General features: G+C 39.1%; 1 protein-coding gene across 20 annotated transcripts in view; it reads left to right on the top strand.

The window, feature by feature from the left end:
* The window catches only part of SVIL (supervillin), a 135,006-nt gene that overhangs the window by 83,184 nt on the left and 32,663 nt on the right, over positions 1 to 19,159 (top strand). For 8 of the 20 annotated variants that reach the window (XM_085050421.1, XM_085050419.1, XM_085050417.1 and 5 more), the window contains 11 exons: positions 3,279 to 3,362; positions 5,379 to 6,260; positions 6,593 to 6,763; positions 7,381 to 7,415; positions 8,503 to 8,564; positions 8,927 to 9,066; positions 9,821 to 9,916; positions 11,164 to 11,416; positions 12,896 to 12,919; positions 13,957 to 14,512; positions 15,988 to 16,207. In XM_085050421.1, coding sequence (XP_084906547.1) covers positions 3,279 to 3,362; positions 5,379 to 6,260; positions 6,593 to 6,763; positions 7,381 to 7,415; positions 8,503 to 8,564; positions 8,927 to 9,066; positions 9,821 to 9,916; positions 11,164 to 11,416; positions 12,896 to 12,919; positions 13,957 to 14,512; positions 15,988 to 16,207 — 2,523 coding nt within the window. The remainder of the gene's footprint in view (positions 1 to 3,278; positions 3,363 to 5,378; positions 6,261 to 6,592; positions 6,764 to 7,380; positions 7,416 to 8,502; positions 8,565 to 8,926; positions 9,067 to 9,820; positions 9,917 to 11,163; positions 11,417 to 12,895; positions 12,920 to 13,956; positions 14,513 to 15,987; positions 16,208 to 19,159) is intronic. The other 12 variants (XM_085050426.1, XM_085050410.1, XM_085050428.1 and 9 more) reach the window with 9 other exon arrangements.

The raw sequence follows: 19,159 nt of genomic DNA, 5'->3' as shown, positions 1-19,159 counted from the left end.
TAGGGGCCTTCTGTGGTTGAGTGACTACATCACTGGACAAAGGGAGCCTATGGATGTCTCTGTGCTCCTGCAAGGCCTTCTACAGAGTCCCCCACAACATCCTTCTCTAAATTGAAGAGATAGGGATAGACTGTCGGGTAGATGAGGAGTTGGTTGGACAGTTGTACCCAGGGAGTTGTGGTCAACAGCTCAGAGTCCTGGTGGACATCAGTGACAAGTGGTGTCCTTAAGGGTCTGTATGGGGACCAGTGTTATTTCATTTATTCCTCAGTGACACAAGGGGACTGAGTGCACCCCCAGCAGCTTTGCAGATGACACCAAGCTGAGTGGTGCAGTTGACACTCCTGAAGGATGGGATATCATCCAGGGGGACATGGACAAGCTCAAGAAGCGGGTTCATGGGAGTCTTATGAGGGGTTTGTTAAGGCCAAGTGCAAAGTTCTGCACCTGGGCTGGGGCAAGTCAGTCGGTACAGGCTGGGGGATGAAGGGATTGAGAGCAGCTCTGCCAAGAACTTTGGGGAACTGGTGGATGAGGGGCTGGATATGAGCTGGCAATGAGCACCTGCAGCCCAGAAAGCCAAATGTGTTCTGGGCCACATCAAAAGGATCGTGGTCAGCAGGTCAAGAGAGGTGATTCTGCCCCTTTCTACTCCACTCTCATGAGATCCTACCTGGAATATTGCAGCTATAGCTCTGTAGCCCTCAGCACAGGAAAGACATGGATCTGTTGGAGTAAGTCTAGAGCAGAGCCACAAAAATAATCAGAGGGATGGAGCACCTCTCCTCTGAGGAAAGGCTTAGAGTTGAGGCTGTTCAGCTTGGAAAAGAGAAGGCTCCAGGGAGACCTGATTTCAGCCTTTCAGGTCTGCAGAAGGTGATTATAAGACTGGGACAGACTTTTTAACAGGGGCATTCCTCCTTTCCAGCAGGACAAGGAGGAATGGTTTTAAACTAAAAGAGGGTAGATTGATATTAGATATAAGGAAGAAACTTTTTACAAGAAGGATGGTGAAAAACTGGCACAGGTTGTCCAGAAAGGAGGTAGATGCCTCATCCCTGGAAGCATTCAGGGTGATGTTGGATGGGACTCTGAGCAACCTGATCCAGTTGAAGATGCAGGAGGTTTGGACTAAATGACCTTTAAAGGTCCCATCCAACTCAAACTATTCTGTGGTTATATTAAGTAATAGTATAATACAAATTTATGACTGCATTATATCTAATTTCAGATTTTTTCTGGATGAGGCTTGGGTCAGTATTTGCATTAAACAATTTCCCATAATTGCTGTCTGTCTGTATTTTGAAGTAAACCATCTGCACCCACCAAGATGTGATGTAGTACTTAAAGCAGCCAAGAGCTTACATTTAGGATTTGGTCTTTTGTTTGGATACTCATGTAGGCGCTAGGTGGTGTTTTAAAGGCCAAGTTGCCAAGAGCCCATTCTTTAATACCCCTGACACCAGTGCGCACTCACTGGTATGATATTCAGAGATGTAAGAAAAACCTCTCAGAAACTCTTGAGTCCCTGATTTCGAGTGGTAAAGAAGTCATTGTGTCTATGCAGTCCATTTAAAATTACTCTGTGGTGGTCTCCTGTAAGGCTATTTGCACAACAGAAATAAAGGCTATCTCCAGTTTTTCAGGTGACCATTGTGCTGAAGTCAAAACAGGCTACAAAATTGTTTTTGTTAAATTTAAATTTCCCGAGTTTAAATTAAAAAATAAATGCAGCTCGCTTTGGAATATATCTGAAAGCTTTTGTGCCTTCAGTACTAAAAAGATTTAATAATTAATCCAGTTACCCATCACTGAGAAGGTATCATTTGACATTCCCTGCATTTGGTTCCTGAAATGGCTGATTAAATTCAAAATGTGGCTTGCGTTTTCCTGATTGCACTTTTCAAAGGATGAATGATCAAGTACAAATAATTGCTGCTTGGGCCATGCCCACTATAAAAATGTGCCAAAGTACACATTAAAAGAGGAGGAAGTTCCCGTGCTTCAAAGCAATTCCAGCTAGCAGCTCCTAGTCAGCTTCTGTGAAAGGGCTTTGCCTCCTGTTTGGCCAGTTCCGTTAGGGATTCAAAAACCTTTGGAAAAACAGAAGATGTTTCAACAGTTGGTGTTCATTGTTCTAAGATAGATTTGGATTCAATGACAATGGTAGGTGAGTTCTCAAATCTAGACTTATTTGCATCAAATGCACTGTTATCTTAAGAACAGTTGTTGATTTGACCTTTTTCGACTATTTTTCTTAAAAGACTAGCTAAGAAAAATAGAAATATATGACCTGGAGATTAATTTGGGATTTTTATCCCAAATGGCTCTTCTGCAATGGAAAGAGTTCTTTCAGGTGTAGCTATAAGTAGTGGAAAGCATCCTGGACGTTTGTGACCTCTGCAGAGTGAGTTTATGTTAGTTAATGTGGCAGGACAGCCTGCACTAGTGAGGTTAAAAGTATTTGGTGTGTTCTACTGTTGCTGAGGGATTGTAGGTGAAGGTGAGCATTAGGAGAGTATTTGAGAAATTGTATGTAGGAAGTCTGCAAACAGCCTTTCCTGCAGTGCTGCAGGGCTTTTAAAAGTTCTTCTTTCTTTTTTTTTTTTTGCTTTCAATACCGAAATGTAAACAGGGTAAAGTCAAGGCAAGATTAAATTAGGGGTCACTTTTTTTTCTCAAGCTTTTCCTTTGCCAAGTCACCCAGTGACACAGTGTGTTTTACTTGTGCTAACCAGGTGGGCATTTCTGAAGCTTTGTGATACAGGACTACAAAAGGAGAGAGGGGTTCCAGATGCTGCTGAGTATTTCTGAGGAAGTATGATGTAGCCATGTGAATTTTTCACTTAATTAAATTCCTGTTACTACTTTGTTTTGGTCATAGCAGTCTATACCACTTTAAATCACAAATTAAAGTAATGGTTTCAACTACTTTTTCAGATATCCCTACAGAAACTGAATTACAATGGCAAATGCAAAAATAAGGTTGTGTAGTTGCTTTCACTTCTCAATTTTTGGACAATGTACACTTGGTAAAGTTGCCTCTGCAGAATCTTTACCATTTAGAGCACTTTGTATATGTTTGTGGGATTATATAATAGTTTCTTTCACAGTTTGTCACCTTTAAATTTGATCAGTGTGCATTGCTTTTGTTTTCTAGAACAATCCTCTGCAATTGAGTAATCAGAAATAAAAAGCAGTGGGGAGGGAAGATTGGGAAAAATAATGGGAGCATGTGTTGAGATCTCAGAAATTACCTGAAGTTCTGTTTTCTGTAGTAGTGCAGGGAAAGCAAAACCTGAATGGTTTCTTCAGAAAGATTCGGAAGGGGACACACCTTCACTTATCAGCTGGCCCTCCAGGTATCATAAAGCATAGCTGTGTGGCTAACAGTCAGACTACAAACCTCTTTCCTTCCCTTTACTGCCTTCATTTAACACTTGCCCTTAATTTTCCTTTAACAGCAGCAAGTAAGAAAGTGTGATTTCTTGTGGATAAACAGCTACTGAAACTTTTCTGAAGCATCTGCTTTTATTCTAACTTATAACCAGTTGGTATTTTGATGAAGAAGCACAAATGCCCCAAGCTTCTTCCACAGCTAGTGTAATTCTGACTTCCACTAGATTTTATAACTTCTTTTATCTCATTTTGTGCTCTGCAAACCAGCATATTTTTATACTGTACACCACTCCGTCTTAGCATTCCCTACAATTAACTCCTTGAATTCCAAAGGAGGTGGTGCAAGAGAAGTAAAAATGAAAAATTACATGGAAAAGTAATACAAGATCTTGATCAGAGCTACAGGCAGCTGCTTTCTCCTGCCTTGGTGACACATAGAGTGAACCCACCATGAAATGCATTGCAGGAAGACTCTTTTTCATGTTCCTGATTAAAGTAATTCTTATAACCCAGTACTAACATCAGTGTGGATGTTCTGGAGAATGCTTGGTACTATGGTTCAAAGAATACTTCTTCAGACTTAACAAACTTTATGTGTTTAAGTAACTTAGAGAAGTTTCCCTGATAAATGCAACCTTCAGAGGTAAGAAGCACCAAAATATTAGAAAGATTGGTGTTTCAAATAAATATGGATTTCCCGAATTATTCTCTCAGATAATTTGTTTGGGTTTTTTTTCCTAAATATTACTTCTTTTTTTTTTTGTTGTTGTTCTTAATGATGTAAACTCCAAAAAGTCTGTTGGTAGCAAGCCTGCCATTGCACGTACTTTCAGCTGGATTACTTACTTTCAAACAGAGAGTTAATTTCCTAGCTTGAGTTTTTTCTCTTTCCTCACAATTACAATGATTTTTTACACCTATTTGGGAGGGGAGGAAGTACAGGGCTTACGTTCTTGATATTGTGTGTGCATATTATTATATTATCTACAGACGCTTGCCCTGTAAGCTGTCAGAGCCTCAGCAAGGCTGTAAAAGTGCTGGAGAGCTTTACCTGCAGTGATCGCCCCAGAGAAAAGACTGCCTCTGGCTGCACGTTTTTGCCTCCCTTTGTGCTGCTGTATTCAGTTTATAAAGGTTAAATAGAACTGTTTTGCATGGATGTTGCACAAGTCCACAGGTGTTTCTAGGAAACACACTGAAGTAAGGTAACTTTTGGAACATTCCTGCAAGTTTTGCATGTTAGAATGTGAGGAAACATTTTAAAACAGAATGCCTGTTTCGGTTTTTAAATGCCTTTTTTCCTGCAAGCTCTCTGAAGAGCAACAACCATGCCATAGTTTCACTTTCGGATTTAGGACTTGACCTTTCAATGTGTTTTCTCACTTACTGAAACAGGTTACACTACATGTGACATTTCAGAACTCTTAAATGATACACAAGAGCACAAGTAAACCAGTCTCTGGCAAAATATCTGAAAGGCTAGGTGGAGATAGCATGTTTTTTCATCCCTTTCCCCAATGCAACAACATCTTGGTATGATGCAAGCTGCCCAGCGTTTAGACATCTTGAAATACCTGACTGCAAGTGCCCGTAGAATTTGCAATTTCAGGCAGAACCCAGCACTTTGGTAATATAGAAAGCAGTTTTGATCATCTAGTTTGTTTGAGACTATGGCTATGTGCTGTTTGACAGACACATTTATGATCTCATGAAAACATCCTGTATGTTTTCAGAGCTTGCACAGTTACCTTCTCAGGAGTCATGCATGTCCAAGGGCCTGTGAATCACTTGAGTGTTTTTGAGCAATGTTACTGCTAAGATTTGGGGGGAGAAAGGGGTTGCATCATAAGATTGCTTTCTTTTATGTATTGTTTTTTATTTTACTTCAATGTTGCTGTCTGTACCCACAGTAGGTGTCTGTGTTCCTTTCCAGATTGGGTATTGCTGTTCACAGCTTTAATCCTTTTTCTTTCTTAAAGAGTAAAAGTTAGAGAGAAATTGGTGAAAGAGGAAAGTGGTCGTGGAAGCCCTGAACTTGTCACAGACACAGTATCTCAGAGAAAATCCCATCCATTGCCAGCCCACTACATGCCTCTTCAGACAGAAACGTCTGCCTTTGATAGGGTTGTAAATCAGCCCGTCAGTTCCATCCGCCAACCAATCCATGGCTATATTCAGCCTGCTGGCATTGCTCACACAGCTCAGCTGATGGCAGAAGAACCAGCAAACACCTCTGTTGGCAGCCTCCTCCCGCCAGACAATGTCAGCCTCGTAACAAAATCCCCAGCAGCCACTGCATCGGAGGGGGAAAAGAAAGAAGCACCTGATTATGGGGCAAAACCTGATGAAGATTCCTTGGAGGGTGAACAGGCTTCCAAAGGCAGAAGACCAATTCTGCCATCTGAGATTCGCAAGCAAGGGAAGAACCATGAAGGCCTCTTTGGAGGAGGAGAATTGGAGACCCCTGTGGGGAGTTCCTCCTTGGCAAGCAAGCCAAAAGTTAACTCAGAAGTGCAGAAGGAGTTGGAGTGCAATAAGAGGCAGGTGCCCGAGCAGCAGTTTAAGAGCCCTGAGAACATAGAAAGGAGTGAAGCTGTTATGTACATACAGAGTGGATCTGTATTGCAGCCTGACAAGGCAAAGGCTCCTGTCTGGAAAGTGTCAACAACAAAGCATAAGGTCCTGACTCGCTCCATGTCTGACTATACTGTGACTACTAAGCTAGAACCTTTTAAAAGCAAGGAGAGCATGGAAGCAAATCCACCAAACGGTGAGATTGGCATGGTTGACACAAAAGTCTCTGTTGCCCAGCTCCGTAATGTCTTTCTGGAGACTGCTAATGCCAACAAGAAAACGGAACTGTAGGTGACATTTCACTCGTATTTTCGTGTGAAACTTGCACGTCCTTGGCAAAATTACACCCACTCAACAGCAGTTGTTTTTCAGCACTTAAAGCACACAGCTTAGCTCTCACCAGTGTGTACTGGAGGCTGAGATGGTTTGAATCCCGCTTCTGTGCTTCTGCTTGCTAGTGCAAGTTGTGATGTGGGGTAGCTGGAATGTGTTCGTCTGCGCATGGTACCGGAGGAGCATGCAGAGTGGTCTCTGGGGAGTTGTTGAGATGCTTACATCTATGCTTTACTTCTCTCTCCTATTTTCTTTCCTATGCGCTCTCTATCGTGCGATTTGAAAGTGAATCTCGGTTTGAGATGTCAACAGCAGGTAGTACTGTGTCTGCCAATGGGGACCGTGAAAGAGGGCCACGAAAGGCCAGGCGCTATTTTACTCCTGGTGAAAATAGAAAGACTTCTGAGAGATTTAAAACTCAACCTATAACATCAGCAGAACGAAAGGAGACAGATAGGTAGGCACGTACGTAGCTCTGTGTAGCATTCTGGTGCAGCTAGACATTAACAAGCTTGTGAAAAGATTTGTTTGTTTGTTAGAATAAACAGTTTGCAAGGTTATTGTTTCTCTTTAAAAACAAGCAAGTATTTATTATAGCTTCTTCTAAAATGAAACCCAAAACACCCCCCAACAAAACCAATTTGTTGCAAATTTGAAATAGTAAACAGTGAAGCATCATAAAGGACTGTAGCTGTCTGGTTCTAATGTTAAATGCTTTTGGTTTTATATAAAGTGTTTTCTTTCCATCTACTCTGCTTTATCATTTACTCTCTTTGTAAACCACCAAAGCTACCTACTTTATGTTAAAAGAGCTGGCAGCAAATCTTAGACTTTTATTTTCTGCAAGATGAACTAGAAATAATATTCCTTTACTGTATTTAAGTTTGGCTGCAGTTGCTTGCCTTTATGCTTTATTAAAGGATGTTCCCAAGTGGACACTGCTGAAACCTGAAAAACAGATAAATTCTCCCACTCTTAAGACTTTGAGATCCTGCTACTTCAGATTGAATTTAAATTTCATTTTTGGTGTCTTCTTTTCAACTAACTTTTTTCTGTTTGATAATTTTTCACCAGGTCAATTTTGTGTGCAGAAATACCAACTGCTGATGGTATGTTGCTGTGCTGTTTTCTAAGGAAGATATGGGATCTAATGTGTTTTGTTTTATTTTATTTTAACTGAAGAACTGTTTGATAATGCAAACAAAATCCATGTGAAAATATCTTTACCTGTGATGCAGCTGAAGTACCCCTTTTCCTGGGGCCATGTCTACTACAGACTTGATTTCAAACTCATTTAAGTCCAAAAGTCTGTCTGTGGATACCAAACTTCAAATGAAAGTCAAGCAGAGAATGGCCTGAAACTTTTCAATATAGTTGGGTTTGGGTTTTTTTCTAATTTAGACAATAAATAAGCTAGCTGTTGGGGAAAAAAAATTAATCATTGTTCAGCTTTAATCAGCGGTCTAGGACTAATTTTAAAAAAACCTTTAGTATAATGTGAATCTGATGTTGCTAAACTTGTTTTCTGGCTGAGGAAGTTGCAAAATGCAGGTTATTAAATTACAGAATTCAGTCTGCCATCTTGCTTCTCTTTCCCTCTTGTCACCCTTGGCAAGTCTGGCACAAATTAAGTAGGTAATCTCATGAGTAGCTATATTTAGATTTAATGCCTTATGCTATTTGAAAGCTGATACTCCTTGCAGCTCTGAGATGTTGGCTCTTGGATCAGGAGGATGCTGATTTCAGCTCCTGAGGATACCAGTTGAGCCTCTGAGAAATGGGGGCACAAGGTGGCAATCAGAATGGTCAGCTAGTAGAAAATAGATGTTCAATACTGTTCACTGAGCCTTAAGACAGTCTTTCAGTGAAATTATTTTCTTAGTCTTTGTGTTATCATAGACTGATGCAATAGGTTTGAATGTTAGTAAGAGGTTGTTTAGATAGCTGGGAAGGACATGAGCAGTCCTGAAGACAAGTCCTTTGTTTGCAAATCATGTCAAGAATTTTCATTTAATGCAATACATGTAAAAACAGGTAAAGCTTACACAACTGGGTTCAGGATAAGTTTTTTGTTAAATGGGAGGAACAGCCAGCTTATTTGCTGGTTTTTAATCATTCATTTAAAAAAAAAAACTTTACACTTAATATGAGCTTGATTCATTATGTTCAGCCTTCTTTTTTTTTTGCTTTGTGTAGATGAAGAAAAATTGGATGACCGAGCCAAACTAAGCGTAGCTGCAAAGAGACTGCTTTTTAGAGTGAGTATTTCATTTTCTAAATAGGCTGAATTAAATATTTCATATACAAGATGCTGAAGGAACCCAGAGTGCACTAGAATGAAGTATAATGCAGTTAACCAAGTCCAAGCTTCGCAATTTTCATTTTTACTTCATTCCCTACCTACACGGCTGACCTGTTGCTCTTAAGCCTTCTTTAAGAATGTAATTTAGAGAGAAGTGTGTGGTTAGTTTTAACTCCATGGTGCATACTGTGCAATTGCATCCTGCTTCTAATTCAGAGATGGGAATTTGGGAACTTCACTGCTCTGCATGCGAGAAAGAGAAAGTATTGTTTCAGAACTTTTCTTCCATGGTTCTAATTATGACATATGTCCTCTTAGGAAATGGAAAAATCATTTGAAATGAAAAATATTCCCAAACCACCTACAAGGAGTTCAGCAGTTGAGAGAAGGCTGCGGCGTTTGCAGGATAGATCTCACACACAGCCCATTACCAGTGAGGAGGTGGTCATTGCAGCTACGTAAGTCCTGTGCATGTGTTGGCTCCAACTCTTGCTTTCAAATCTGGGAATAAGTTCCATATCTCTGGTGCTTATAGCTCTGTAGCGAGGAAAACATTTATTGCTAAGGGCCTTGAGAACCACAGGGGAAACTATATTGAGATTCCTTTTGAAATGTAGAGGCACTAGTAAAACATAACTTGTATGAACTGTAATTTGGCAGAAAGTTTAGGAACCTGTGGATTAGGTAAACGAGATTAATCATAGCAGCATTGTTTCATAACTCAAATGAAAAAGATAGTTTGCACTGAGGGAAATCTGCACAATTTCTTATGGAATGTATGTGTATTGGGGAAAACCTTTTACACTCTGAAATCTCAAAGGTACTTTTTGGAAATGCTTTTCTTGCACTCTGGTCATATATCATGACGTTTTCCTGAAAAAGGGAAAATCATTTTGGGGGGAAATTAAACAAAGGTGAATGGATGTTCATCTAATGGCCAGCTGAAAGGTAGCTTACTCAATGAGTTATTTATAACTTCAAGAGACAGCCTCTTTGCTCCTCTAGGTTTTTAGTTCTTTCAGAGTATTTGGCATTATTTTGCAAATGTCACAGCAGATAACTCAGTTAATTAAAATTCATAGCTGTTTGGTTTTTTTTCTGTTTTGTTTTGGTTTGGTCTTTTCTGTAGTTAACACTTAATGTATTGCTTTTCTTAATGCTTTTTTCTTCTCTCTCCCTGTGAATTTTCCCTCCTTGGCAATTCTTTTAAAGTGAAACTACCCCTGCTTCACGTTCTGTGAATACCCACACAGTAGTGACCAGAGTACCTAGTCCCACTGTAGTTAAGAGCACTGTACAACCTACCAGGTACTGGGGGGGTAAACATGCATGTTACATGGAGCACAAGATTCCTCAATAGCAGATGCATCTTTAAAGCCTTGAATGCCTTTTCAATGTGTCGAGTCAATACTTGTTTCAAGAACATTTAAAACATTTGTCAACTTCATTTATGTTTGCATGATAAAGCAATGCAGCTTTTTTTTCCCAAGTATTTGTTTTCAGGACCCTTCTAACCACACTCACCTGTTCTAGAAGCACATTCTTCTTGTGAAAGAAATTAATTTGCATGTGAGCAAACCTAGCAGAACCGTCTTTGCTCTTGTAGTTTTTTTAATATGGTAATGTCATCCTGAGATGAAAATAACAAAGCTGAGTGCTTGATTTCACAAGGAGTACATGTCCTTTGTCTGTCTCTACATATATTTTTTTTTAGCTTGCAAAATTAAAGGAAATATAAGAAATTGCACCACCTATAGGTAAAGCTGCAGAATACTGTTTGCCTGTTCTGAATGAGAGAATTTTAGCAGAGACAATGACAGAAAAAAAAGTAACTAGAGAATACTACTAATTCTGTAAATGTGGAAGAAGTTGAACAATAAAATCTTTTATTTTAAAGATGAATAAAACACATTATTGTAGAGACAAATGCAGTTACAGCTTTTATGAATATGTCTGCCTTCAGCATTGGTCAAACAATCTTCAAAATTAACAAACTATGTTTCAAAACTACTTTTTGATATTGATTTATCCCAAATAATTCAAAACAAAAGACAGTCTGAATTCTGTTCCACTTCAGATTATAAGAGGCATTGCAATTTATTCTAACTTAAAAACAGCACTAGCTTGGAGTTTGTCCTTTAAATGTTTTTATCGTATATGGTCGACAAATTGCTTTCAATAAAATTGAACTTCTTATAAATTGCACTGTAGGACTTGAGTTTGTTCTACAGCAGGCATCTTAAATGTCCCTCCATAGCTATATACTCTGGATAAAGAGATTGTCTATAAAATCTCTCTTCAATCTTGAGTTCCCTTTTAAAAAAATGTTGTGTCCTAATCAAATGAATCTGTGAATGAAAATTTAACTTTCTTTTAAATCTTCAGCTCTTGAATTAGAATTCATCATGCCAATGTTGAACCACTGCATACCCACTTAGGCTGCTATATTACATTGGCTATTGTGCTTCACATGCAGATCTTCTGCTTCTATCAGGTTGAGATTTTAAAACTGCACAGCAGCTTCTTAAAACTAATTTCCAGTTCTGCTTCTTCAGCTTGCAGGCATCAGCACATCAAAAAATTTTAGCTAAAGAGGAGATAAGAGCAGCCAAAGAGGCAATGGGGCAAGATCAGTCTGATGAACCAGATTCTTCCACCCTAAGTTTGGCAGAAAAGATGGCTTTGTTTAACAAACTGTCTCAGCCAGTCTCCAGGGCCATCTCCACAAGGAATCGAGGAGATATGAGGCACAGGAGGATGAATGCTCGTTACCAGACTCAGCCAGTCACTCTTGGAGAAGTTGAGCAGGTAAGTGCCATTATAGCTCTTCTGCATTTCATTGTATTGGAGAAAACAGCTTCAGTGTAAGATACCATAAAGGGTGGCTTTTCCTTTGCTCTGAGCTGCACACAGAGGAAAAAGTTTGTCAGGAAGAAGCCTTCTGACATTGAGGAACAACATCCCCTAAAGTGTTCTAATTTTTTGGTATGGTTTTCTTCTTTTTTTAAGTAATTTGAGAGTATATCGACTTCCTGCCTAGTGCAATTTGTACCTTTCACAGCGTGTGTCATTTCCACTAGGGTATTACATGTCTTCTAAAAGTAAGTTCCTGATCAAAGGGGTAAAAACTGTGACATGCATCGTTTTGCTTTAGGTGTGTTTTCAGGGAATTTTGGAGCTTTGTCATGTGCACTTTTCAGGCTCTTTCCTGAAAGTGAAATATATTTTCATTATTAATAAGGACATATTTTTTCATTTTCCTCTGGGAGGAGGCATTGATTTTTATCTGTATTTTTTTCCCTAAAAGCAGAATACTTTTGAAATTCAGGAAGCAAAGAGAAATTATTTAATGTGTGCAGTGAAATTGGGCTTCCTGTTCTGGAATACTTCATCTAATTGGAACTGCAAAGGAATGCCTTTTTAGTGAAGGCTGAGCATAAGGTGGCCCAGAAGTGGTCTTTCAGAGCTGTTCACAATAGCAGAAACAGAAGTCCCTCAGCATTATATCTTTAAAATAAGTCACTTTAACAGTGAAGCACAACTTACATGCATGTTGTATTTCTAGGGATTTTGATAAATGAGTGTTAGAAAGTTCCTACCCTTTTCTATCTATGTGCTTCATTCATGATTATACATTTTTCATATTATAGTAATAGAATAATGAGAAGGCAGGATTTCTCAAAACATATTGGTGCAAAGCTGTACAGCTTATAATTGTACTTTATGCCTACTTTGTTTACACATGAAGAAGTAATAAATGCTTGACAGATTTATTTAAGCAAGATTTCCAGACCTTACATAGTCCTTTCTCCATTCACTTTCCACATGCCAATCACTGTCACAGCCTGGCCACTTTAATGATTGTGTCACTGACTTGTTTGGGGGCCAGGAAGGTGATGAACAGAAAAGGGCTGAAGCACATGAGGAAGAAGTGACAGTCACATTACTTTGTCAGACTTACAGAACAAACATGCTTTCCAAGCAAGGAAAATCAGAGGAAGCATGTTTTGTCATCTCTTTCTGAACCTAGAAAAAGAAATCAGAGTTGATTCGAAAACAAGCTCAAATGGGAGTGTATTTTTCAAAAAGATTTTCTGCAGTGAACTGCTCATTTTGAGTGTTGGGGATTTTGAGGTGCAGGTATGGCTTTTCTAGGAAAAAGCAAAAGAGAGCTATCAAAATAGACAACTAGAGGTTATATTCCCAAAATGAATTTTTGAAAATGTAAATATTTTGTAGTTAAAATTTAAGTCACTTTTCTGATCTCTAAATTTCTAATTCTGATAGATGCAATGGAAAAAAAATAAACTGGTAACTATTTTCTTCATCTTGCTTTGGAATCTTTGAGCTAACATAGTAGTCTTTGCTCTGCTTTCCTGTTTGCTTAATGAATGACTGTGTTGTCCATGTTTTGTGGAATCTGCATGTGCATTTTAAGTTCTGAGCTGACTCCCTCCTACTGGTGTGATCTTGTCTGTCCTTTTGCATGCTGTTCACTAGCTCTGCAGTTTAAGAAAAAAACAAAAAAAACCCTCTCCAGATGTGTATGAGGTATGTTTGTCACTCTCTTTCATAGATTTTTTCTCCTGTGGGGAAGATAAAGCAAAGCTCTGCATTTCAGGAAAAAAAAAAGCCTCTTAACTGTATCTAGGAAAATTTTACAAAATTATTATGTTAGAAGAGTAGAAAAGATAATTGTTCCCCTGTGGGAGCTGGAAAAACAAATTTGGAAGTATTTTTAATATGCTTCTTAGGTTCAAATAGTTTGCTCATGACAGCCAATGTTTATATTTGAAAATGTCCTGCATGAAGATGATCTATGTGTCAGGAGCATCAGGAGCTCTGCCCTGGGTTAGGACAGCACAGAACAGTCTCTCCCTGGCACTGAGCAGACACCAGAGCTGGGAGCTGCAGAACTGTGTAAGAGCAGAGCTGTGCCAAAGCTAATGAGTGCTGCTGAGAGGCAGAGTTGATTAGCCTGGGCACATGGCATGGCATCTGGAACCTGAACTCATCCTTCCCCCAGTGCTGCAGGTCCTGAGCCCTGACACGATGTTGTGTTGCATGTTTCACACACACCCCTTGTTACTAAAGGTGTTGCTGTTCACATGCAGCTGTTTCTACCTTGGGTGCAATAACCCATCTGCAGACAAATTACAAGGGCATTGTTGCTTTCCTTATCTGTTTCTAATCTATCCTGATAGAGTACAATATCTGTATGAAAACATACCTTTGAAGAACTGACGTGATTAGACCGGTTTTTGGAATTAACAGTTTCAGAGCTTGGAAATCCTATTTGTATTTTGTTTTTTGGGGTTGTTTGTTTGTTTGTTTTTCTTTCTTCATAGGTACAAAACGAAAGCGGAAAAATCGCTCCCCTGCCAAGTGCAGTTGCAACATCGGTGTCAGCGATGGCCTCAGCCCTTGCTCCACTGCTGGGGGACCTGTCTGGGAAGGCAGGGGCTGAGGGAAGTGTGGGAGCTGCCTCCAGGTTCCACCCTGCAGCAGAGAACTCAGATTCAGCAGCAAAACGCACACAGAAGTCAGAGCAGTGGCAGCCCTCAGTGGAAACACTAGAAAGCAGAAGAGCATCAAAGAAACATGAGGAAGAAAGGAAGAGGTTTCTAGCCCATGAAGCTAATGAAATTAAAAAGTACAGCTCCTTTGAGGAACAAACCACACATCCTGTTCCTGAAAAAACAGGAGAGCACCATAAAGACACAGCATACAGCTTCCTGAGGAAGGGCAGCTTGGAACTGTTTAGTTCACAAGCACTTTTTCAGCCTCTTGAACAGAAGGAAACCGATACTGGCATGCAAGGTAAATGGGAAGTGAAAAAAGGCCAGTCCTTTGAAGAAAAGTTGGATTTGGAAAGTGTTATGAAAAGCAAGACTTGGCAAAGAGGTGTGGTAATTACTTGCTGTTGGTGTAGTGTCATTCAGCCAATGTTGTTTCAAGCTTTATCGAGGCTGGTTATGTTTCCTTTTTCTAGCACTGCTTACAAGTAGAGAAATATCTGTGAAGTATTAAATTTTACAAATACAGGGGGTTTTTTTATTCTTTCAAATTTTCAGTCTTTAAAGATAGCTCAGGTTTATTGAGATTTATTTGCTTTGAAAGATGTAGTACTATATGCTGAAGCTAAGGTTTATTCTTTTTTTTTTGTCCTTTCCCCTACCCTCCAAAATTCTGAACAAACTAGACTTGCTGCTCTGGGTCAAGTATCTGCCCTTAATTTTTGCCTTATTGTGCATATGTAGTTAGGAATTACTTTCACATATGTATGCATAACTAGTAGTGGATAATTTTCAGATAATTAATTTTGCAAAACTAACATTATTTTCTCTTTAATGTGGTGAGGAAATACAAACCAAGATATTCTCAGAGCAATTATGTTTTGATATGCACAGCATAATTTAAACTCTAAAAACAAACTTGCCCATCTTTAAATAAAGTACTTTGCCAATAAACACTGGGTTTGGTCATTGCATAAGTCCTTCTATTCTGCTGAATTTAGAAGGATGTTGTGTAACTCTTCTCTTTTATTATGATGGGTGACAGGATCACGGTATCCTGTAGCACTAAAAGCATTTTTGTGTTCATCCTGTGAAGTTCATTTATTTTGAATTTAATGGCCTTCACACAGGCATAGAGAGGAAGGTACAGTTCTGCCTGTATTCCTCTAAAGCAGTATCCATTCTATCCAATTAGCCTTTGATGACTGCAGGGGAGCTGGAGACTGGGATATAATAGGAGCAGTCATGTATCAGAGGGGTGTTGTGCTTACGGAATTTCAAAAAGAAAAATGAAGATCACTTATATTTCTTTAAGGATAACTCTAAAAGTGCATTTATCTCTCATCAAGGCAGTTTTTCCTGTGGTTTAATTGCTGCTTGAAAAAACAAACCCCAAAAAGCCCCCAGCACCCCCCTAGAAAATAATACCACTATTAAGCTATTAAATGTCGTCCTAGTATGCTACTCAAGCATTAAGCTGCTTTACCAAATAGTTAATTTCTTGTTTAAGTTTTGTCTGCTTCTCTTCCCATGCTCTTTGTTCCCTCTCACTTTCATCTGTCCATTTTCCTGTTGGTGTGCTGATGGGAGCAGCAGTTTGTGCCTCATCCATGTGAAGTTCTAAATTGTGTCTTGAACATAATATTCTGTGGCTTCATGTGAACATCAGTCACAAATGGCTAGTCCCTGCAGCAAATAATACTGCACAATTAATCTTTGTGCTCTAGCTCAGCCAGAAGTTTTTCCCTGTTAGAATGGTATGTGATGTGAATGTTTAAAATACAGATTTGCCTCTTTAGTGTTGGCAATGTGAAGTCTCTTTGAGAATAGAACTAATTCAGCACTTCTCTTTTGAATGGGCAGACCACGCTGAGCCTTCTTCTGAACTCACCAGCACATCAGCCATGAGGACAGTTTCACAAACTGCAGCTGCGGCGTCCTGTAGACTGCAGGAGCTCTCTGAACAATTGGAAGGCAAATTTTATAAGAATTCCTGTGAGATGTTTTCCATGGGAGAGAGCAAAGCACAAACAGCTGAGGATGTTCTTGATAATTCCAGCAAAACGATGTCAATTAAGGAAAGGTACTTAAATGACTTAAATGCCTCTTTCTTTTTTTTAATGATTCCTATAAATACAGTTATTATATTGATGATGGTATAAAAAGAAGCTTTAAAACTGTTTCTAAAGAGCTAAGTAGTGATTATTAGGCTTTATTATTACTAACAGCAGAAACATGCAGCTAATCTGCCTGACATGCTTATAAAGCAGATGATGATGGTGAATGAGGATTACCATTCAAGGGAACATAATAACCTGATTTTGAAAGAGACACCTGAATAATCAATTAGTATTTCAGAAAATTAAAGTTGGAAAAAATGCATGTTCTAATTACATTTATACTCACGTACTCAATATACTTCTCCAGGTTCTGCTTTCAGTTTCAACAGGTATAAAGTGATTCTGATTTATTTTAATAAACATTTCTTGTTTGTCTGTGGGAGTCTCTTAGTTAAGATAAGTAGAGGGAGTCACAGATAGGCACTCTGATATTGCCCCTTCTAATTCAGAAACACATGGTTGTCACTTTGACTTACTGTAGGGATTTTAAAAGGATTGGACAGGTTTGTAGTGGTACTAGAAATACTTTTTTCAGCTCAAGATCATTCTGACCTGAAACGCAATGTTAAGTCCTGCACTTGTGCAGAGAGTAGGAGTTCAGGGTTGAAGCTCCAGTAGCTGCTGTAGCACTTCTAAAAGTTTTTTCTAAGTTAGTTAAAATTTTGAGAGTATAAAATCAGTCCCAAACTGGTAGCAGTCCAGTGAGAAGAATTACAAAATTATTTGCTTCAGGTTGACAAATAGGCCTAGTTTTACTTCAGTTTTTCTGAAGTGAAAGCAAAACCAGTAAATGAAAATAGCTGCCTGATTAAAATTTCTCTGTGTAAAAGTATTCCCTCACTTGGTGAGGAGGGTGTGATATTGGGCATTCTGAACCCTTTTTTTTAAACATGATTCCAAAGTATGCTCCCCAAATTCCTGTGTTTCTAGGAGGTATGTGAGTCATTCTCATTTACAGAGCATCCCCACTCCCTGTCATACCCTTTACACAAAGGAGTCCAGGGGCAGCTACAGCAGCTGTGCAGTCTTAGTGCCCATTCTGAAGGATGTACTTACCCTCTACAGTTTACTGTTGCTTTGTTTAAAGCAACTTTCACCCCTCTCCTGTAAATACATCAATTGTCTTGGCAGATAAGGTTTAAGACCAGTACCTTCTGGTTTATAGGTGGTAAATTATCTATCATCATGATCCTGATAGGGAGAAAGAGGCTGGAGGGGAGGGAAGATCCAAGTATTAGCAGCTGTTTCAGCCCTAACTTTAATGCCTCAGCTGAGCTGATCTGTTGAGGAAGTGAAGGCTGTCAGTCACACAATCAGGGATCATTTTCATTAGGACTCCAAGGCTGTCTACTCAGTCCCAGAGCTGACAAAAAAAAAATACCTGCTGTCATGTGAGGAATTTGTATACCCTGATTCCACAAACATCTGTAAATGACTGAGCTGGTATCAAAATGTTTTAGCCTTCCAAAATACCACAGTAGTCTACTTCTTGTCCCAGAATTAAAAGACTACAACCAGTAAGTTTCTTTTGCTTGGCTGTAGTCAATGCCAAGTATTCATAAACATCAAAGAACATTTCTGCTAAAGATTAACTATTACACTTTGATTTTTTTTTCCTTTTACATTCACTAACTTCATCTTCCCATCCAGTGGATTTTTCTGGCTGTGTCAGACATTCTTTCACCTTATGGAAGAACAACTTTTCCACACATGCAATGGTATTTGGGCAGGATGCATGAACACTGGTCTGGATGAAAGTGATTTTCCACAAAGACTTGCTTCACTGAACTAATATTATCCTTGTAGAATGAGTGTATGGCTGGCATTTTCCGAATTACCTATATTATATGGAAGAATGAAAATCATGTTTTTTCAAGGAGGAAAGGCACTGATACTCTCTTCTCCAGTCTTTGTGCATTTATGGAGACCAAAAGCCATCCTGTCAGCTCTGCTGTAGAAGTCAGCTGCATGCCATGATCACCATTTAAAAAAGCTACAGATGATTAATTTCTGGTGAACCTCTTACCATCATTCTCACCTTCTCAGGACAAATCTAGCCTAAACTTAGTTTTCAATGTTTTTTGATGTATGGATGCCTGGGCAATACTTTCTTGTGCAGTCTGGTCCCCACTCTATTGAATTTATGCACTCTTTTAACAGTCAGCTTCCTTTTTGTAGTTACATATCTCATATTGCCCTTCAGGATTTATGATTTATCTGAAAAGAACTGGTCAAATGCAGCCAATGGAGTACATGTGAAAACCAAGCTTGTGTCCAGTTTATTCTATCTCAAGGAGAAGACTAGCAACTAAGATACTCAAATATTGCCACAGAAGAAAGATGTGTCATTTTGCACATTTTTACCAGGATTTTTGCCGAGGCCTTTCATGCAACTCTCTTTGTTTAGGCAAAACTATTGTTCAAATCTTGATTCTGTTTCCCTTCAGTATTCACTACCCAACATTTTACCTTCGGCTCTGAAACCTTTTGCTTTGAGGCCACCCTGACACCTCTGGGATGAGGATCATTCTGTCTTGATGTCACATACTCTGTCTCAGTAGCAGGTGAAAGAAGGATGCAGAGCAAGCTGTCAGAGATGGGCAGACACACTAAAAGCCTTTTTCTTTCAAGAAAAGTGTAAAACTTACTTTCTTCAGATTGCAAAAGGAACTTTTGGAGGCAAAAGCAATGTGACTAAACTGCGAAAGTGAATAATGAATGACTATTCATTGTTTATCAAAAGTGGAAAACTAGAGGTATGCAGTGAAACTAGTAAGCTGCAGGCCTTAAACAAATCTGAGGGTTAGACCTAATACTTGCCTTATTTTCTAAGACTTTCCAAAGAATCAACTGCTGCCTGCTTGGGTTAAGCTGCTGAGCTGGTGGGCTTGCTTTCAGAAACCAATCCAGTAGTT

Source organism: Lichenostomus cassidix, chromosome 2 (genome assembly GCF_008360975.1).
Source record: "Lichenostomus cassidix isolate B80296 chromosome 2, HeHo_3.0, whole genome shotgun sequence".
Lineage (NCBI taxonomy): Eukaryota > Metazoa > Chordata > Aves > Passeriformes > Meliphagidae > Lichenostomus > Lichenostomus cassidix.
Note: the sequence above shows the minus strand (reverse complement) of the source record. Positions and strands in the feature narration are given on the sequence as shown.